We start from the raw sequence: 23,370 nt of genomic DNA on the forward strand, positions 1-23,370 counted from the left end.
TATGGTAAGAGAAACAACATAAACTAGTGGGAAAAGTATATATCCTGGAGTTTAGAAAGCCTGAGTTCAAATCTTTTCTTTGCCTCTTCTTAGCTATTCTTTATCTCTTCATAGTTATGTGACCTGAGGAAATTATTTAACTTCTCTGAAAATGACAACTGTAAAATCATCCTAATAACACTTTCTTGAAAGATACGAAGAGATGTTCAGTATCATTGTCCTTAGGCAATTGTGAATTAAAGCAGCAATGAAAAAACACCATATACCTATTAGAATAGCCAAAGTCCAGAACCGTGACAATAAATGCTGATGAGGGTGTGAAGCAACATGAATTCTCATTCATTACTGGTGGGAATGCAAAATTGTACAACCACTTTGGTAGACAGTTTGGCAATTTCTTACAACACTGAACATATTCTTAACATATGGCTTAGCATTTAACCATATGAGTTGAACTTTATATCCAGACAAAAATCTGGACGTGAATGTTTATTGGAGCTTTATTCATAATTAGTAAAATTTAGAAGCAACCAAAATGACCTTCAGTAGATGAGTAGATAAATAAACTGTGGTGCATCCAGACAATGGAATATTATTCAGCAATAACAAGAAATGAGCTATCTAGACATAATATGAGATGGAGGGAACTTAAATGCATATTACTAAGTGAAAGATGACAATCAGAAAAAGCTACATACTATGTGATTCCAACTATATGACATTTGGGAAAAAAATAAAATTGTAACAATAATAAAAAAGATCAGTGGTTGTTAGTGCTTAGGGAACATGGAGGGATGAACGGGCAGAACACAATGTAGATTCATAAAAAAACAAAACAAAACATCACTCTGGTGGGAGTTGTTGATAGTGGGAGAGGCTAGGCCTATATGCAAACAAGAAGTATATGGGAATTCTGTACTTTCCATTCAATTTTACTGTAAACCTAAAACTTCTATAAAGTAAAGTCTATTAAAAACCCATTGAAAATTATTTGGAAGTTAAAATAATTAAATAATATTGGGACTAATATTTACCAGGTTCCTGTCATTTAATTCACATAAGAACTTTAAAAGCATTGTTAAGTTTACTTAGAGATGAGAAAACTGAGTCAGAAAATTCACGAATTTATCAAACAGTTATTTAGTTGATTCAATTGAAATATCGAATCAAAATAACTCAATTCAGTATTTGCTTAGCACCTGTTATGTGCCAGGCATTGTGTTGCTCACGGTACGCACTATAATGAAGCAGTATGAATGTTATTTTCCAGGGAAGCGAGACAAAAAAATCAAGTAAATCAACAAATAAAATAATTGAAGATTGATGAATTGTTATGAGAAAATAAATAAAGGTTTGAGATAGGAATAACATGATTTTCTTTAGATAAATAGCCCAGGAAAGGTTTCACATTTAATTTGAGCCATAAAGGAAGCACAGGAGATCACCGTTTGAAGGGCATGTGGTAAACAGTACAATATGTTAAAAGGCTCTTGGGTAGAAAATAGCTTGGTGATTAAGGAAATGAAAGAAAACAGTATATTTAGAATTTGAATAGAAGATGAGATTGGAGAGAGTAAGATAGAGTGTAAGTCTTCATAATGAATATTTTATTCATTTAGCACATGTTTTCTCAGCACCAATTGGTTGCCAGTCATTTTAATAGGCCCTGAAATATATTAACAAGTATAATCTCTAATGTTTCTAAACTTATGAGTTTATATTCTAATGTAGAAAGAAACACACATACACCCCAATACATACGTATGTGCATACATACATACATACATACATACATACTTCAGATTGGGGTAAATGCTATGAGGAAAATTAAGCAAGGTAAGACAATGGAGACTAATTTAGAAAGATGAGACAATTTCTATGTACTAGTGTTTTTTTTTCTCTGAAAAAGTTATATTTGAGCAGAGACCTGAAAGATGAGAATGAAACAGCCAAGTGAAGATCTTAAGAAAGAACCTTCTAGTCAGAAAGGAGGGGGAGAAGACAATGCAAATACCTCCAGTCAGAAATGAACTTGACAAGTTTTAGGAACAGAAGGGAGGCCAATGTATCTGGAACATAAAGAGAGAGTGAGGAACGAGAAGCTAAAGTCAGAGAAGAAAGTGAGCAGGGCCTTGAAAGCCAAGGCAAGCAGTTTTGCTTTTCTAGTATTAATAAAAAGCCATTGTTGGGTTTTAAGCAAATGCACCATACAATCATATTTAATTTTTACAAGATCACTAAGACTTTCTGTGGAGTACATGTAAGTGGAAAGAAGAGGTAGGAGGCAACTATGAGAATCCAGATAAGGAATAAAGATTGCATGAACTGTGATGGAAATATATCAATAGGTTCAAGATATGTTTTGATGAGAGAACTTGCAAGATTTCCAAAAGATAGGTCAGAGAACAGGAGAGATTCCCTGGCATTTGACTTGATCAATTCTGTGAGTTCTGGAGCCACTTACCAAGATGAGAGCAACTGGCAGAACAACAGGTTTCAGGGGTTGTGGTGGAAAATTTGAATGTTATTCTAACTGCATTGGCAATCCATTGGGTGGCTTGAAGTAGTGGTGGGGATATAATTCAATGTATACTTTAAGAGGATTATTTTTGTTATGCTATAAAGAATGAACAACCACAAAAAAAAGGGTGGGGGTGGGAAGAAAGGATGATGCCTCAGTGACTGGCCAGAATAACTGGATAGATGATGGTACCATTTTCTGAAACCAGAAATAAACTGAAAAGGTAGATTTTGGAGAAAATAATTCCATGTGGGAATTAAAGGATGTGAGATGCCTATGAGACATTAGTGATGATGACAGTTGCCTGAATATGTGGGCCCAAGGTCATTTGGAGAGGTCTGAGTCAGATGTACAAATATTTAAGTAATCAGCATAAAGATGTTATTAAATTTGATGTGTGTGAATCAGATTATTTAGGGAATAAATGTTAATAAAAGGGATCGGAGGCCATAAACCAAGTCTTAAGGATAATCAATGTTTAGAACAAGGTAGAAAAGAGACAGCAGTGAAGGATCCTGAGAGGGATTTCCTACTGTGGTCGGAGAAAGTCAAGGGAAAATAATGTGGCAAAACTAGAAAACAAAATTATAATCTGGTAGCTAAAGATTTGAAAAGTAAAGGCTTCCCTTCTCACTTAGTAAATTTTCTGATTCAGATTTCATCGAATGATAGCAAGGGTAAAGAGAGAGTTTGGTGTAATAGGGTGGCATGAATTTCAGAGAAGCAGAGGTTATCACACAAGGTAGGGGAAGAGATAGCCTGGGGCTACCTAGAGGGTAGGAAAGACACCAAATGAGCCTCTATGCCTGAGGGATGTGATGGTGATTCTGAAGATAGTCTCCAGGAAAGAAGGCTGAAGGAGAAGCAGTGAATTCAGGGTAAAGTCCAGTAAATCAGGGAGGTGGAAGGGACATTCAAAAAAAATAGATGAAGGTATGGAACAATGCGTTGATCTCTGAGCAGAACTTCTTTAACACAATGGAGTATCAGAAGAACAGGCAACTGGTCAGGCTGGAGTGTTCATGAACAGGCGAGGGATAAGCCAGGTCACAAGGATGGGAAGGAAGATGGAATTAGTCTTGTTTCTGAGGTGAGTATGGGTAAGCCAATACATTGCTGTCATGTCTAAAACTCCTCTAGATATGATGGCCATCTTTTGATGACTTGTTCTCATGAGGTCAGGAATAAGGTAATGACATTCCTAGATGGCATGGCATGGCAGACTCGTAAGCTTGTTCACTTTGCAGTGTCCTTTTCTAAGAGAGCAGCTTCCAGAGGCTTTGCACATGGTCAAATAGTAAGTAGTAGAGCCAATTGCACTCCAGTTTATTTACAGTACAGTCTATTGTACCATGCTCCACCTACCCCCAATAAAATATGCTAATGAATGGATTCTCAGCACTTCTCTATGTAAACATACTCATTTTTAATAGGGCCTGCTTTGCAGAGCTTTATAGGATTTGGCTCCTCACTCTCTTCATTCTCACCTTGTTCAGCTAATTGCCGTGCCTGCTGGATGTGACTTCAATCATATCGATCCTGTTGTCCTCTTCTTGCATCAGTCCAGTGTCATTTTGATCTCAGGACTTTTTACTTGCTATGTCCTTAGCCTGAAATTCTCTTCTTTCATATTTTGAAAAGACTAGACTCCTTCTCTTCTTTTAGGTTCCACCTCATTCAAATCTCAGAAAAAGAGTCCCAGATATATTACTCAATTTTGTTTTATTTTCTCTTACTTGCCTAGCACCTTGAAGTTGTTCTGTATCCTATTTTATGTTTTTAACCGTTATTCAGCATCTGACGTTATGTGTTTAGGCATTTATTATTGCTTTTCTCCTATATATCATAAACTTCATGACGCAGGGCTTTCTCTATTAAATAGAGGAGCCTGGCTCATAACAGCTGGTCTATAAAATGTTGGATGAATGCATAAGCACTTGATAAATGTTTCTTTTTTTTTTTTTAATATTGTAAAGTAAACTTCTACCTTTTCTCCTGTAATTAAATATGGTAATTTCAATTTTCATGGTTGTTAGAACAAAATGTGATAATATAGTATATAAAAGTCCCTCATCCAGTTCTTAGCACATGGTAGGCAATTAGGCAATGACATTTTCTTCCATTTTTTTTATCAATAGATCTCACTGAAATGACACAACAGATATTGACTAAATGGTATAATTCAAATCGGTGCATTGTAATCATGGTGAAATTATACCTATTTGTATTATACGTTATATCTGTTATATCTATTTTTATTATATATTATATGGCACATGCCACATTTGACATTATTTATTACATGTGATATATATATAGTATAAGATATATAATATTTTTATCATAGAGTTATGGTGAAATTACGTTATTTACATATTCTTTTGTGAGGCACTGATAGTCCTGAAATAATCTGCCTTCTTAGTATTTTAAACTATATTAATTATAGTAAGAAAAAAATATTGTCTTCTGCCCTAGATTAATGTGAAATTTCTATCTTTTAAGGAAAGCTATAATCCCTGTAGTAAGGTTTATCATTAACTTATAGCCCCTACCTTTATGTTCACTGTTTCCAGGAAGAACCCTATGTCCTATTTAAGAAGTCTGACAAACCTCTCTATGGGAATGATCGATTTGAGGGGTATTGCATTGACCTTCTCAGAGAGTTATCTACAATCCTTGGCTTTACATATGAAATTAGACTTGTGGAAGATGGGAAATATGGAGCCCAAGATGATGCCAATGGACAGTGGAATGGAATGGTCCGTGAATTAATTGATCACGTAAGTCCTTTTTCTCATTATTTATACCATTGTTAGATTGCTAAAAGATTTACTTTGTGTGTGTGTGTATGTGTGTGATGGTCAGGGATTAATAATGTCAAAGGGACATAATATATTGTAAGCATCTATTTTCTTCAATAATTGTATTCAAAGTATATCTTATTTTTGCCATGAAATATAAAGAATCTAACAGGGATGTATAGTTCTATTACAGAGAAATATCTGTCTATGTTTAGCTAGTATTTAATGATTTAATGTTTTGAAGTATTTGCTTTTAATTTGTAAAATGGAATGTGGTTGTTCAACACGGAATATTTTTTTCACTTTTATAATGCTAACTTTCTATTCAACAGAGAGAATGGGAGATGCAAATCTAAATTTTATGATAAGAATTTCCTATACTAGGATAGGATACTTCTTATCTTTAGAGATGCAAGAAATCTATATGCAAAAAGCACAAAATAAGATAGCATATAAAAATAAAGACTATTGAGCATATTCAAACAGGAGGACGCATTTTATTTTACTTTTTTAATTGAAAAAAGCCAAACATTTTTTCTTGTCCAAGAAAGCATTCTTTCATAATCTCGCAGTAGTATTAATTCATCTCTGAAATAAACCTTTATCTTTTTAATGTTATAAATTGTATTTGACTTTATGTTTTGTAACATTTAAGTTTGTTTCAACATTTTCCATTATATTAAGGTATAAAATTATTGCTATGAAGTAAAAAATAATAAAAATAATGTTCTTTTTAAAAACATTGTGAACTGTACCCTAAATGATTTTTTTCTTTTTCTTAAATTTTTTGGGGTGACATTGGTTTTTAAAAATAGGTTTCAAGTGTACATTTCTATAATACATAATCTCTATATTGCATTGTGTGTTCACTACCCAGAGTCAGTTCTACTTCCATCACCATATATTTGACCACCATTACCCTCTTCTACCTCTGCCCCCTTACCAGTAAGCTCTGGTAACCACTAAACTGTTTTCTGTGTCTGTGATTTTTTTGTTTGTTTGTTTGTTTGTCTTGTTCATTTGTTGCTTTCAGTTTTATATGCCACATTTGAGTGAGGTCATATGGTTCTTAGCTTTTTCTGTCTGACTTATTTCGCTTAGCATTATAATCTCAAGATCCATCCATGTTGTTGCAAATGGCAGTGTTTCTACATTTTCTTATGGCCGAGTAATATTCCATTGTACATATGTACTACATCTTCTTTATCCAATTATCTGTCGAAGGGCACTTTGGTCGTTTCCTTATCTTGGCCACCATGAATAAAGCTGCAATGAATGTAGGAGTACCTATATCTTTATGAATAAATGTTTTCAAAATTTGGGGTAGATATTCAGAAGAGGTATTGCTAGGTCTTAATTTTTTGAGATACCTCTATAACTGTTTTCCATAGTGGCTGTACCAATTTACATTCCCACCAGCAGTATATGAGTGTTCCTTTCTTTCCACAATTTCACCAACACTTGTTATTACTTGTCTTGCTGGTAACAGCCATTCTAAAAGGTGTGAGGTGGTATATTACTGTGGTTTTGATTTGCATTTACCTAATAGCTAGTGAAGTTGAGCATTTTTTTTTTATATAGCTGTTGGCCATTTGTATGTCTTCTTGGGAGAAATGTCTGTTCCTGTCATTTTTAGTTGAATTGTATATATTTTTTTTGTTGTTAAGTTGTATGGGTTCTTTTTATATTTTAGATATTAACGCCTTATCAAAGGCATTGTTTGCAAATATTTTCTCCCATTCGGTTGGTTGCCTCTTTGTTTTGCTGATGGTTTATTTTGCTATCCAGAAGGTTTTTTTAGTTTGATATACATAATCCCATTCATTTATTTTTGCTTTTACTTCCCTTGCCTTGGAGGTCAAAGTCATAAAATCCTTTCTCAACCCAAGGTCCATAGTTTAGGACTTATGCTTACAAAGTTATTTATTAAGAATAAGGGAATAAAGGAAAGATAATATTATACTAATAATTAGGAATGATATCTATAAACTTTCTAATGCAGTACCTGACATATAGTAGATAACCAATAAATGAAGACATAAATGATTAACCCAAAGTTTATGTCTACTTACTTTATCTTTCTATTATAGTTTTTATGAATATTCTTGTTTAGGACTAAAAAATAAAATATTTATACACTGTCTAAAAATATTTAGACAATAAGAAAGATGTAGGGATTATAATTGCTATTAAAATTAATTTTGAAGTGTGTCCTAGTCAGTAAAATCAGTGTTAAGTTTTAATGAAAAGTTTATTCATCGACACCTTTGATGTTCAAATATTTCAGTGCTTTCCTACCTAAATGATCTATGCCTTGTGAATGGTAGTTTTATATTAGAATTAATTAAATATAGGGAGGAGTTAATAAAGAATTACATTCATTGACAATAGGTAAGATAAAGGAAGAAATGATATTTAGGATATCAGCCAAGCAAGAACACCCCCCCCCCCTTTTTTTAAAGTTACTACTTCATACAGTTTTTAATCAGAGAAATTATTATAGGAAAATTCACAATATTTTGGGGCCTCCTTGTACTTGTCTTATGGCTTGATATTGTGACAAATTTGAGTTATATATAAGATTAAAATGAAGAGATTTATTTTTGTTGCTCAAATCCTATAAAACCTTAATGAGCACTTCTCAAATACATTTTTTTAAAACATAATAAAAGTCGCCCAGAAACTCATTATTTGGTATACTTTATGAAATGTTAATAGCATATATCCTCCTACAGAGGAAGTAAAGGAACAATCTCTGTAGTTTTTCCTTTATATAGCTATCCTACTCTTTTTAATATTTTTAATGTTAAACTCTAAGAGGTTTTTCCATCAGGGTAAACATAATTTGAATTTTTATCATAGTGACATGACTTGGACCATTCTAATAGAAGTCTTTTGGGCAGCTAAAAAAGTTAATCATTTTTGTGAGTTGTCAAAATGATTAAAATCTAAATCAGGACACCATTTTACCATATCAGTTCACTGCATCCATAGTCGTCGTTATTGTGGTGCATACTTGGGAGTATTCATTTGCTTCAAATATACTGAAAATTACTAGGAGTCACAAATTGCAGAAAATGTTCAGCATTCAATAATATTTATTGAAAAAATATTTAGTGAAAATGTTTCACAAAACTCAAGCACCAGGCTCCTTAGAGAATATTTTACATATTTTTCAAATGCTTTTATTTTTATGTTACCTTCCAAGAGCCCCCATTAAAGTGTCTATTCAAGGGCCAAGTAAAGAAATAAACAGTGACAAATTTTCTTCTTGAAATTAAAGTATCATAACTTTTTCTATAATATTTATGAAATATTTTGTGAATTTTTTTTTTTTCATTTTTAAAAGCAAGCTTAGCTATTGAACCTGACATAGTAGAGATGAGAGATGAGTTCACAGAAATTTGCTAATCCACCCATTGTATTAAGTTGGGTGTAAATTTTACTTGTAGCTTTGGGTGGTGTGATTTCTTGTGGTTAGTGCTCATTTATGGGCTCGTGAGACAACTGTTGTATGTTATTCGTAAAGCCAACTAGAGTTATTCATCAGCCTGAAAGAAAACACCTAAGCTGCAATAAGCTAGTAGCACATATTACTATGGGACTGCTTAAAGGAGACAAGGGCAGTGAAATTGCTTTCAAATCTCTGGTGATGTCTGCCTTGGCAGTGGAAAACTTCAGGAAGATTTATGCTTGTAAACATCCGTACACGAGTTAATAAAGCAGCATGCAAAGTCTCTGTATGTGCACATTAAAAATAGACCTCAGGTCTGTCCCTAACTTCCAGTTTTACACCCACCAATCAAATCAAACTATGTCTTTACCATGTACCTCCTGCCTCTTCTTTAGGAATCCACCTATACTTTGTAGTACGAAACTTAGTTAATCGTCAATATCTTCTCAAAGCTTTCCCACTAAAACAGTGCAGAGATCCTGAAAGACTGCAGTATAAAATTTCAAGTATTCATGTTGACCTGTAATTTCTTTCCCACAATCCCGTGACCCCTTGTGGTTCCTTTAGCTCTCTCACCTTGTCACCTAATTAAATTCACCTCTAGGGTTCTGTGTTAGGGCACATTCCACAAGGCCTTTCCTGATCATTTCACTCCCATAAAGAGGCTACTTTTTTGAACACCTGTAGAACTATTACCTATAAGATCTGGTCTTATTTTACTATAAGACCCGGTCTTATCTAACATTATGTTAGATAAGACCGGGTCTTATAATAACTTTTGCTCCAAAAGATGCATTAGAGCTGATTGTATGGCTCGGTTTTATTTTCGGGGAAACACCGTACTTTTGGTTGCTTAATCACAGACACTCTTTGTTACATGAAATTATTTGTCCTTTTATCTTTTACACAGAATAAGCCCCAGCTGGAGGCACAGAGAAGCCCCAGTGATCTGCTCAGACTTCTCTGACCTAGTGTTATAACACTGACAAAATGTGTGATGGAATAATGTGTAGTCAGTCATACTCTGCCGATTTAAAATTACATCTTCACTGTGAAAATTTGGGGACTTGGGTGCCATCTATCTATCTATCTATCTATCGTCTATCTATCTATCTATCTATCTATCTATCTATCTATCTATCTATCTATCTATCTATGGTCTATCTATCTATCTGTCTATCATCTGTCTATCTATCTATGTTGTATAGCCTTGGGAAAGTTTATCCTGTCTTAAGGTCAGTTTTATCATATGTACAATGGGAATATGATACTTCATATAATGATGATGTGAATTAAATGTTAATATCTGAGAGTGGAACAGCACTGTACATATTTTTAACTTAGTCAAATACATCAATGAGACAGCAAAGATGGGGGACACGTGCGGCCGACACAGGGAAGGGAAGAAGGACAATGACAGGAAGAAAGAATAATTTAAATGTTGCCGGGCAGTGAAACTGATCCCACTTGTAGGTCTCACGACTTACTGTGTAAAAAGCTCTTATCATAGATGGAAACTCTCATGTATACAGATACAGATTAAAAAACAAAAACAGAAAAACAAAAACCAACATCAAGTCAAAAAACTGCTATGTACTTAACTTGATGTGCAATTATAGAAATTAAATTCAGCTCTACAACTGGGCTATTTAAGGAATTTTCAAATCATATTTGAGAAGCTGATTCTCATTTAGGACATGAATGTACCGCACAGGTCTTATTGTATTGCTTGGCAAATGGGAAACAAGGCAAGTAGTTGTTTTTGTTTTTGTTATTATTATTACTGTTACTGTATCCAAAGGGTACCAAATATTTTGTGTTGCTTTATCTTGGCTACTAAACATTTTTTGTTTGTTTACCAGATTGCTAGTAAACCATGATTATAATATACTTAAAACAAATAATTAACTATATGTGTTATATGTTATTAGAACAAAAGGGTAATTTTTAATAATTACAGCTAAAAATTAGAGATTTTTAAAGCCCTATTCTCATCACCCTTACCTCATTAGAACTGAGTAGATTAGAGTATGAGAAGCGTTTGTTTTTTTAAGTAACATTTTAAGCTTACCTCTTTTAGAGGTGCCAAAGAATTTACAATTGCTTTGTTCTTAAAGAAACTTGTATTTTCATATCATTACCATTTGTGGTTGGTAAGAGAGTATGTTGATCAATAAAAGCTGTTTTTCTTTTTAATGAGGCTCCTTTTATAACTTCAAGTGCTATTGAAATTTTAAAAGCAAACATTTAAAAAAAACAAAGCAAAACAAAACAAAATATAACCACTACCAGAAAGGAATTCTGTTTCAGTTTATAAAACAGCTATGCCAAAGTGGGAAGTCGGTTGGAATCTACTCTTATTTTACGTTATTTTTAAGAAGACCCAGGATGCTATGGTTTTGCTGCTACATGAATGCTTCCCAGCATACTGCCTTAGCATTGCAATTGGTATTTAATGCTATCAAGCCTTTTATGATTCATAAATGAGCCTTAGAGGACTTCACCATACTTTGCTTTTACCTCCTGATTGCTCTTTTATTATATACTTGGGAAGAAATCAAATATTTGTTTTTCAGGGAATTTAAAAAGGCTCCAGGTATTATCGCAAAAATGGAAATGTTAAATCAAAAAACAGTTTCTACTAAATGGGAATTGACTTGCACCATAGCTTTGAATTTCGATACCAAGTTGTCTCAGTTTTGCATTCTAGTGGAAGCATTTTAGCATTTTCACACAAAAAAATATTGAAGAACAGTATTATTATCATTATTACGTTTCTTGAGTTATAGGAAAAGTAACAAAAAAAAATGGAAGTGCAAATTTATTTATACTTTCCCATGACCCCAAATTGATAACTGTTAGCATTTTCATTGCCTGGGCTTCCAGTTTCTCTCTTTTAATATAAAAGTTATAAGACATTACTATTAAGTGGGCTATCATTTTTAAAGAAACAACAGCTTTTCTTGATGAGATTAACAAGAGATTAGTAACACATCAATCTTCTCTCATTAAAAATTATCATTTTTATCATCTAAATTTTCTTCTATTTTCTTGACTTCTTTTGTGTTGAATGAGTTCTTTTTGGACTCACCCCTTTTTTCCTCTATTTTGAAGTTATAAGCTTGATTTTTACTTATTATTTTAGTTGCTCTTTTAACAAGCACACAATATGCTAGCAATTATTCAATATTTTGTCTTTATCCAAAACAATACAGGGAATCTAAACTGATCAATAATAGATACTGCCATCGATTATTACTTTTGTTATAACTCGATTTTTATTTAATGTCACAAATAAGTCATTAATACTATTATTTTATATAATCAAAATTGGTTTAAACTGAACAAATTTAGCCTATCCAATTACTTTATTCTGGATTCCTTCTTATATTATTAACCTTCTTCTGTGGTATCATATTATCTTCTAGAACAATATACTTTAGCAAATATACCTTTCTGTTGGTAGTAAATTTCTTTTTTTTTTAACAACTCCTGTTGTCTTTTTATTGGAATTGTCTTCATTTCACCCTCATTTTTGACAGATAGCTATGCTGATATGCAATTTTAAATTAACAGTTATTCTTTTTTTCATGCTTTTTACATATTGGCCCACTGTTTTCTGACTTTGTTGTTATGAAGTTAGCTATATAATTATTTCATCTTTTTTGTTTTTTATTTTTGTATTGTTCCTCTGGCTGCTTTAAAACTCTCCTCCCTCTCTTTGATATTTTTAAATCTTTCCCCTCTCTTTGATGAATTTAAATTCTCATTTGCTTATCTTGCTTAATTTGCATTGACAATCTACATGAGGATTCATAATATCTGTCAATTCTAGAAAATTCTCAGCCATTACTCCTCATATATGTTATTTCTTTTTTGAAATCTGATTAGATTTATTTTGGAACTTACATGTCTTTTAAACTATTTTCCCACTTCTTTGTGTTGCATTTTGTATAATTGCTTTGACACATCTTCCATTTTACTAACTCACACTTTAGCTTTTCTAATCTGTAGTATAATTAATTCTTTGAATTTATTCTTATAATTTTAATTTTTGAAAGACATTGGGTTCTTTTTACAAATCTCATAATTTCTCATCTTTTTTTGGCTTGTTGTTTTTTTTGTTTTGTTTTGTTTTGGTTTTTCTTTTCTTATTTTTCAAGATTTTGTTGGGAAATATTGGGGAACAGCGTGTTTCTCCAGGGCCCATCAGCTCCAAGTCATTGGCCTTAATCTAGTGGTGGAGGGTGTGGCTCAGCTCCAAGTCCAGTTGCCATTTTCAATCTTTAGTTGCAGGGGCACAGCCCACCATCCCATGCGGGAATTGAATCCGCATCCTTGTTGACAGCCTGTGCTCTAACCAACTGAGCCATCTAGCTGCCCCTTTGGAAGCTCAGCAGCAGCTCTTTGACTTCAATCTAGTTGAGGAGGGCACAGCTCACTGTCCCATGTGGGAATTGAACCGACAACCCTGTCATTCAGAGATCACGTTCTAACCAACTGAGCCATCTGCTGCCCCTGGTTGTTTGTGTTTTGCATTCCTTCTTGTATTTATTGAAATGAAATATATATTCTTCCTTTATGTTTATGTTATATATAGTGATAATTTTAATATCTGTATTCTTGAGTGTCTGATTCTGCAAATTAATATTTCTGTTGACTCTTACTCACAGAGAGTTAGTTCACTGGGTACTTTCTAATATTTTATTATCAAAGAACACATAATCCTTGATATATTATCTGTTGAAGCACTTGAGACTTTTTGGTAATATGAATTTCCTCAGAAAAGTTTATGTTAGCTTCTGCCATATGCTTAGTGACACAATTAATCCAGAGCCCATTGAAGTAATAATATTCTTATTCTTATTCTTATTCTTATTATTTGGAGATCACCATATGATGGTGGATAGTGTTTTAAGAGTTCTCAGAGCAAACATTTTCCATTTTACTCCCATCTAGTTAAGTACAAAACTAAACCAGGCAAGGGTTCTCACCACCTACATCTGCGAGGTGGGCTTTATTCTAGTTGACCCACTGAATATAAGTTTTGTAGGATGTGTTGGCTTTATTATATAAAAATCTCCAGTCTGATCATTCATCTTGCTTTGGACCCAGGCCATCTGGATTTGGCTTCTGGCACATCAAAATGCAAGCTCTAACCTATGAGGTTTAGAGAATTACATGCCATCAGGGCAAAAGTCAGCTCAAAATGTCTGGATTCATATATTATTCATTTCAGTTGTTCTGAATTAAAAGTATTTTTCTGGTCTTTTAATCCTTTTGGAAATGTGCCTGGTGTGTTGTTTGTAGAAATACCTAGTCTCTCACATTACATACTGGAGTTTGGTATTGTTACTTTCATTTTCAGGGAAATGGCATTTTCCTAATCTCATTCCCCAAGTGGGACTACATCAAAATTAAAATTTTAATATTTAATTTATTAAAAGTATAGGCATTATATGAAAGAGAGCAGTATAATAAATATCATTATATGAATAACTACATGAAATGAGCCTGAAACACATTTATTTCATTTATTCATTGAAGGGACTGCTTTGTGCAATGTTTGTACAAGTCACTGCCAGTGACATAAAGATGACTTAGGCGTGGACTCCTTCCTCTAGAATATTTAATAGAGTACAGATACAGTTACCTAACAGATGATTGAAGAATCAAGTATCACGACACACATATGAGGGACAGAGAATAAACCTAGAGTAAGGGAGAATATAGACATGTTGGAGGCATGTGAAAGGCTTTGTGGAGAGGTAGTACTGTGAATGGTCTTTGAAGGATCTCACGTGATGAAAGTTGTGAATCAGAAAATGTATTAAGGCAAACTGTTTTTTATAAACACTAGTCAAGATCATAATCTTTATAAATGCATCCAAATCTTTATAAGTGATTACTAATGACTTTCTCCTAAAATATGATTCTCTAGTCAACATCTGTCAGCCAACAACTGTGATGAGTCAATTATATGAATACGCATGTGTGTGTGGCTGTGCATACACACACACAAACATAAATGTTATGTTCATTTTTGTCTTGCTTAAAAAGGCTAGTTAATGTTTAAAACTATAATTATCTCTCACCTTAGGATCAATGTCACTAAATAGAAATGTAATTTGAACTACATGTAAAATCTCAAGTCAGTATTTGAAAAGTCAAAATTTAAGAAAAAATGTTTGAGAAAAATCAGTTGATTATATAACTAGTGAATATGTTAAATTGAAACATAAAAGTTTCATTTTTGTAGATTAAAATGAAATATCAAAAATTTCATATAATACATCTTATACATCTTTACAATGCCATTAAAAAGTTTGCAGAAGCTTTTGTTACTTTGGGATTTAAATATATGACCTTTAATAATTAAATTAAGAGCAACTCGAGATCCTTTGTGTTTTTTTTTCCAGAAGACAGCTGTGGCCAGATTTCTTTCTCATATTTCATAAACTTCCTTAAAACTCCAAATCTAATTAGAACCGATAACCAGTCTAAATGATTAAAATGTGCTTTCCTACAAAACCAAAACAAGCAAACAAACAAACAGAAAACCTCATTCCTGAAGCACTTGTCAAGGCCCACATTTTCTGCCAGTGCCAGAGCCCTGTCACCATTGTTCAAATCTTGGCAAAGTTCAAAAGGAGCTCATCAATGCACAGTGAGAAATAATGTGCACCACTCATTATCCTGCTGAGACCCTTTGTTAAAACAGTCAATTTCTATGCTGTTTGTAAGGTTGTACAGTTGCAGTCCCTGGATAACTGCCAGGAATAGCCACAGTAACAAAACATCCAGTGTCCTTCTGTTTTCAAGTCAATGTCATTGTGTAAAGAATTTTTTGAATTATGATAAATGTTGTTTCTAGTCAGTATTTTTAGGTCATTTCAAGACCCTAAATGAATGATGTTACTTCTATGTATGTGCTATCATAGATGGATTTATTCCCATACATCTCTTTACATAAACTATGTGTTATAGTTTGTCCTACAGCTGAGGTTGAATTTTTCAATTAAAACAGAATATGTAATATATGTACTGATAATATGTTCTGATATGCTCTCATATTGCCTCTATATAAATCATGGTGTACTTAAAAACCAAATAAATTTAGCCTTCATGTTTTTTAAAGTGATTGATGCAATAAGTATACACATACATATATTTTTATGTATGCACACAGTGTATACTGTATGTGTGTGTATATATATATATATGTATATATATATATATATGTATGTGTGTGAATATATATATATATATATATACATATATATATATACACACACACAGTACACATGTATACATGCGTATACCAAAAACAGTATTAAAACAATAAATCTTTCTGAATAAAGGTATTCTTTGAATTAACTAAGTGTATTGTCAAGGACAATACCTCATGTTTAAATATCAATATGAACTTGGATAATTTAATGAAGACTTGTTCATGGATTTATTTGCTATCCTCACTGAAATCTATTTTCCATTCATTATTCCGTAATACATTTTCATTCTTTATTGAAATATAATCAGTTCACCAAATGCATTTTGATATTTAAAGGACTTTAAAATAAAATAATAACCAGTCAAATTAACTCTGGAGTCACACAGATTTCCAAATTCCCCTCCATTCCTTATCAAAAGAGTAATCATGGGCAACTTGTGCGGGTTCCATGAGCCTCACTTTTCTCACCTAAAAAGGGTATTGAGAACAGCATATACTCCATGCAAAGATTAAATGTCATAAAACATATGATGTGCTTAGAATAATGCCAAGTGTATTTTAAGCATTCAGTGCTAACTATCATTAGTATTTTTTTCTCCTGATAGAAATAATAGCAATATAAATGAAAATATCAATTCAGTCATCTCACTGCCTCTTTTACTCACCCTACTTCCCATTGAAATTATCATTTAATAAACAAATAAGGAAAAGGCTACATTCCCTCTTGGGGGGATGTAGGTCATTCAAATAAATAAATGATAAATGACAAGATTTTTTTTTTCTTTTTTTTTTTTTTTAGCCGAGGATGTATGAGACCAGAGAGGAGGAACAATAGAGGAGGGTTCGCTCCTGATCCCACTCTCATAGTATATCAGTGTGTTTGAGAATTTAGTGGACAGCCATGAGAAATTGCAATTTGTATCCATAGTAGTGTATTTTTTAAAGACGAAAATGGTTTTTAATTCAGCTAAATGAAATCTACCTGAAAAATTTATTATTATTAGGCATTGTAAAAAATTTAAGACTATTTAGTCTATTTAATTCTCCCTGTGTTTTTATCTCCAGAATGTGCAGGGCTCTTTTGACTTTGCTCTGACCCAAGTTACCACCTTTTCCCTTTCTTACAAGCCATTCATTATATCCTCTGGATCCCCACCAATAATCTACCTTCATTTCTGATTTTTTTTTTCAATACTTCCTGTTTTGTTTGGCCTCTCTCCTATTGAAATTGCTCTCTCTGTGGCCCTGTCAATGATAGCTACTCTACCTCTCTCATTCCACTTATCTAAGGAGGTTGGATCAGATCTTGGCTGCCAGAATTAGGCAACATGAGCTAGACTCAAATATCTTAGTAGTTTATGCCTACAGAGATTGTTTCTCACTCCTACTACATATAGATCAATGACTAGCTGAGGGTTCTGATCTGATTTCTCACTCAGGAGCAAGCAAATGGAGATGCTGCCATTTGAGCATTGCTGATTACCACATCGAGGAAGGAGAGGGAACACAGTGAACTGGACACTGTCTCTTAAAAGTTTCTGCCCATATATGAAAGCGTATCATGTCTGCTTATATTCCATTGGCTAAAACAAATCATATGGCTGTGTTCAACCTCAAGGGAGAGAGTGCAATCCACCATGTACTCAGAAAAAATAAACAAATATAATTGAATAGCCCTAATATCATTCTCCCATTGCTATTGCCGGTTCATGAATTTTCTAAGCCCTGCTCCCCAAAAAAACAAAAAAAACAAACAAAAAAAAACCCTGCTTCATTGAGGTTCAGTTCTCTGGATATACATTTCTTTTTATGCTGTCATCTACTCAATTCATACTCACAATTATCCATCCACTGTTAATTTCAGCCACTGGATCATAGTCTTTTACTTTAGCATGGTTAATTTCATGATCCTAGGTGAATTCAGTTTCCTTACAGAACACCCATCTGAATTTCTTGAATTATTCATTTCTGGGGCCACTCAGCCACCTAGTACTTACATATTCCTAAAATTGTGTCATCATCATCATCATGACCCAAAGTGCACTAACTTTTAGATCAAATACTCAGAAACTCAACTTTTTTCCTTCTTGCGTATAAATTCATTTGACACCTCTACACTTGTTTTTGACCCTCTAAAACCCATGGGTTGATTAATTACTAATTTCTGTATATTCTCTCCTCATATTTCTCTATATCCAGGATTATTGCTACAGCCACTGTCTTCTAGTACCAAATTTACTTACCCCTATTGTTTTATAGCATTGACTTCCTCAAAACTTGCCCGTTTTGATGTCATTATCTTCTTCACTGTGCCTGACTTAGAAGAATAAACTCAGATGGAGACAATCAACCAGTTGTGAAGAATGGAACCACTATAAACTGATAGGAATCCCACATGAGTTGTCAACCCTGCCACAACTGCTAGACTCTCTAGTCACTACCCTATCAATAGTCACCACTGCAACACTGTTTATAAATGTTTCTTTCTGCCTCTTAACTCTAACAGTCCCTCATTAATCTGCTTCTTATCTTGAAAACCTGGTCTCCTGCTTCTAAGATAAGTAGAAATCACTGGATGAGAATGTCCTACCTCAGTCCTCCACTATCAAATTGACAGGCACTTCTTCATTAGCACTTGTTTTTTCCTACTTTCTTCTAAGTTTGCTGGAAAAGTTGGCTTTTCTCCTGCTTAAGGATATTCTTTTCATCTTTATTTTCTATTCCAGCTGTCTATTCAGATTTGTTTAGACCCATGTCTCTTTCTCTGCTTTAGACATTTAAGTCTTTGTCTCCTGATCCATTGCCATTTGTATTTTTACAAGATCATGATTTCTCAATTAAAAAAAGTAAATCCCTTTTAGCCTCCACCCAATGTGTCTGTTTCTTCTGAGGCAAACTTCTTTACCCATTTGGCTCTACTAGCTATCTCCATTGGCTCACATATTACCCATGATAACTTTTAAATTAACGTGTCTTCAAAAATTGCATTTATTAATGTCTCCAAGTTGTTAAATCCAGTGTATATTTGTCGGACTTTATCTTATTTGATCTTAAGAAGGTATTTGCTCCACTTATGAAGTCAGACAGTTAAGTTCACGAACTCATACTAGAAAAAGTGCTATATATGTCATTGCTGAATATCACTGTGGTCACCTTCGAAGTACCACCCTTGGGAAGCTATGCACCAATGCCAGCACCTAGTCCACCCTTCAAAGCAATTTTGGAACTCTTTCTGGAATGGCCATCAGAGCTGTTGTCATATTACCCTTGATGTCCTGAATGTCATCAAAATGTCTTCCTTTCAATATTTCCTTTATCTTCAGGTAAAGAAGTCATTGGGGGCCAGATAAGGTGAATAAGGAGGGTGTTCCAATAGTTATATGTTTACTGGCTAAAAACTCCCCCACAAACAGTGTCGTGTGAGCTGGTGCATTGTTGTGATGCAAGAGCCATGAATTGTTCATGAAATGTTCAGGTCGTCTAACTTTTTCACTCAGCCTTTTCAGCATTTCCAAGTAGTAAACTTGGTTAACTGTTTGTCCAGTTGGTACAAATTTTAATGATAATCCCTTTGATATCAAAAAAGGATAGCAACATCGTTCTAACAAATCCACAAACTTAATTATCTGACTTTGTATATATCCATATATCTATATCTATATCTGTATATCTCTATCTATCTATGTCTATATATTTATACATTGATATAGATATCTATATCTATACCTATATCTATATATTGATTTGTGATCAAACATTACAGTGACCATTTAAATGAAAAAGAATATTATAGTAAAATACATATTGCCATTAATCCCCCTCAAATTACACCCCCTCTCTTTGAACACACTTGTCCCATCATTCTTGCCACTTTCTGAAGCAGTTCTGAAAGTCTTCTTCTTTCATGAGTGTCTTTGGTTGAGCTTGCATGGCTGCCTTGATGTCCTAAATCAATTCAAAATGTTTACCTTTCATGGTCATTTTGACTTTGGGGAAGAGCCAGGAGTCACACGGTGCCAGATCCAGTGAAAAAGATGGATGAAGACACACCTTAATGTTTTTATTTGACAGAAATTGCCATACCAGAAGTGACGTGTGACACAGAGCCTTTCATGTTGTGATCACAAAACAGGGTGAACACCTCTGCCGAGTGTCATCCAATGGAAAGGCAGGGATCTCCAATACAGGAAGCTGCACATTGATCCTTATTAATAGTGTGTGACACGTTTCTATTTGTTTGGTGTGGTCAGTCAGGTGTGAGCTATGGTTGAGAGAAGGTTTGTTCTAATGTATGCCATAAATCATCCTCCATCATGACAATGCTCTGTGTCACACCTCGCTTTTGGTATATGGCGGTTTCTGTCAAATAAAAATATTACGGTGTTTACTCATCCACCTTATTCACCAGATCTGGCACCATGCGACTTCTGGCTCTTCTCCAAAGTCTAAATGATTCAGGACATCAAGGCAGCCACAACAGTGCAACTAAAGACACTCACAAAAGAGGACTTCCAGAACTGCTTCAGAAAGTGACAAGAACAATGGGATAAGTGTATTTGAAGAGAGGGGGAGTATTTTGAGGGGGATTAATGGCAATGTGTCTTTTACTGTAATAATTATTTTTTATTTAAACATTCAACATATTATTTGATCACACACTATGTGTATACGTGTGTGTGTATATATATATATATATATATATATATATATATATATATATGACAGATAAAAAATGCAATCTCATATTTAAAAAATATAATTGAACATGAAGTTTACCCTTATGAAATTTATTTTGTAGAACTATCTGACAAAAACTTTAAAACAAAACTAAAAACAAAATATATTTTAAAATTTCATAAAAATCTACAAGAAAGAAAATACATTCTGTAGTAAAACAATGAATTATGAAAATATGCAAAATAATGAAAAAAGTTTTCTAAAGAATGTTTAAAAGTTACCATTAAAAGGCATAATTTTAAAAACTGAATAGACAAGACATATCTAACACAAACAAATAATGAGTTAAATGCACAAAAAAAAAAAAAAGAGCACCAGTTAATTTAATCAACACACAGGACAGAAAGACAAGAAAATACAATTTATGAAAGAAGAGCTAAGTGACATAGAGGAAGGCTGAGAAATTTCATCACGTATCTAGTATAGGTTCCTGAAGAGAGAGTGGAAGGAAGTATTAGTTAAGAATGTAATAGCTGAGGGTTTGGTGGAATTTTGATAAAATATGTACCATTAAATAAAAAAAATGTTCTCTGAGTGGGAGACAAGATAGGTAAAAAAATAAATCTATTCCATTGTGAAAAACACACCAAGAAAAAACATTAAAAGACAAGCCACGGGTTAATTTCCAATGTATATAGTAGACAAAAGATTTTAAGTATTTAGAGAATAAGAGCTCCAGCAAATTGTCAATGAGAATGAGATGTAGACAAAGACATGGGTTTCTGGAAGATCAAGGCCAAGGGCTCCATGACCTGTGTTGAAGATATGAAAAGAGCCCCTGGAATGTGGTAGTTAATGCTCTTACCCAAGTGGTGAGCAAGGAGGCAGATAGGGACTTTTATTATCTTGCTGTTAATGAGTGTTTAGAGCCTAAGCAGCAAGCAGTATTAAGGCTTAGTGTCTAGATGGTGAATTGAGCAAGTAGAAGAAGGTATAGTATCACAAACATGACACAGAAATCCCCATAGCTGAAAGGCTTTGTGACTGTGGCTGCTTATTTAGGGGTCTCCAGAGAAGAAATATATAATTTCAGATTAAGGATCTTGCCACCTAATATAGAATACTAGGCTAGCCAAAAACATGGGGACTTTGAGTAACTGGCAAACAACCACTGCCCTGCTCCAAAATCAAAGTAAATGCATTTTGTTTACTGGTGTAAAACTGCTCTCTGACTTGACTCTCCCTGACCCCTCTTGACACTTCTATCCCAATCTTAATTATTTTAAAGACAAAAATTACTAGGGATGAGGCCAAGGTCCCCCGGTTTCTAAGGCCACAAATACCTATCCATGTATACTTGTCCTGAATGTTGGTCAGATAAGGAACCTTGAAGGGCTTTGTTGGATACTGGTGACCAAGTTACCAACTTACCCAGTCCCATTGGGGTGTTGACTTTAAGCCAATAGACAATGAGATATTTCTGCAGCAAAATGGGTTTATTCTGGAGCAACAAAGAATTACAGTTTGAGGCATGCAGTATAATGGAGAACCATATGCAAGTCTAGAGAAACAAGAGAGAGGAAAGCTTTTTTATGGACTTGGGAGGGACTCTTGTAAACAAAGAATCTATTGGAGGAAACTGAAAGTTCAAAGTATAGTAAGTTTCTATTGTTTGAGTTATAGTAGTCTCCCATTGGCTGAACTGTTACTGGGTCAGGAGGAATCTATTTTCCTCCTGCTGAGATAGTAGAATAGTATCACTTCCTATCGAGATGCAAGATATGTCTCTCCCTATTGGGGTCAGTAGTGTGCATAAGTGACACATGCATTAGAGTTCTAGCTTCAGCCTCCTAACTTCATTTTTAAATGAAGTTTCTGTTTATTAATTTTCACGTGGACATAGGGCATCCAGACTTTGCTAATCAATTTCAGTCAGGATTCACAATGGGGAAAGGAATCTAACATGACCTTGTGTTAAGGGCCCTTTGGGCCAATTCAAAATGTACTCTAGTTGTTGCTTCCACATTTTTATGTATGAAAGACATTCATCTATATTGCCCTATAAAGGCTAGAGGAGATCAGCCCAATCATAAAGAGTTACATGTAGAAAAGTCATGGTACCATTGGGTCCCCATGATCCTAATGACCCCTTTGAACTACAAGTTCTATGACTGATGATTTTGCCTTTTGAAGTCCTGTACCTGAAGTTTTCCTTTGGGTTCTGTACTAATCACTTTCTCGACATGGCTATCATGTATACCCTTTAAAAAAGCTGTTATTAGCTTGCAGCTAGATCCATGTTGAAACTGAATGCCTGATTCACAGAAACTGTGTGACTCCATGGCCTCATAATCCTATTTTGAAATAGGTCAGCTTGGACTTTAATCACTAACAATGTGGGAAGACCCCAAAAGTTTCACTTATCAAATGGAAATAGTATATTCAAAATCTCAGCCAGCCTGTCAACAGTGACATCTTGACTTTACAGGAAAAGAGGTAGCTGTCACTGGGGTGGGAGGGGGAAGATTAATCCCCACCTTACAACTTAAAATAAAGCTGCTGACTTAATAGGGCTCTGGCCTAGATTCACAGAGGCTATAGATTCATCTTTTACATGTCTAGGCTTGCTTCACTAACAAGTTGAAATAGGATGGTGTCTACTGGGCGCCTGTGGCTATCCAGCCCC

The 23,370-nt window shown here is 34.0% G+C and overlaps 1 protein-coding gene across 6 annotated transcripts in view; it reads left to right on the top strand.

Moving 5' to 3' along the window:
• GRIK2 (glutamate ionotropic receptor kainate type subunit 2) overlaps positions 1-23,370 on the top strand; it is a 590,198-nt gene that overhangs the window by 405,915 nt on the left and 160,913 nt on the right. For all 6 annotated transcript variants that reach the window (XM_074333341.1, XM_074333342.1, XM_074333338.1 and 3 more), the window contains exon 11: positions 5,095-5,301. In XM_074333341.1, the coding sequence (XP_074189442.1) occupies positions 5,095-5,301 (207 nt within the window). The remainder of the gene's footprint in view (positions 1-5,094; positions 5,302-23,370) is intronic.

Source organism: Rhinolophus sinicus, linkage group LG05 (genome assembly GCF_036562045.2).
Source record: "Rhinolophus sinicus isolate RSC01 linkage group LG05, ASM3656204v1, whole genome shotgun sequence".
Classification (NCBI taxonomy): domain Eukaryota; kingdom Metazoa; phylum Chordata; class Mammalia; order Chiroptera; family Rhinolophidae; genus Rhinolophus; species Rhinolophus sinicus.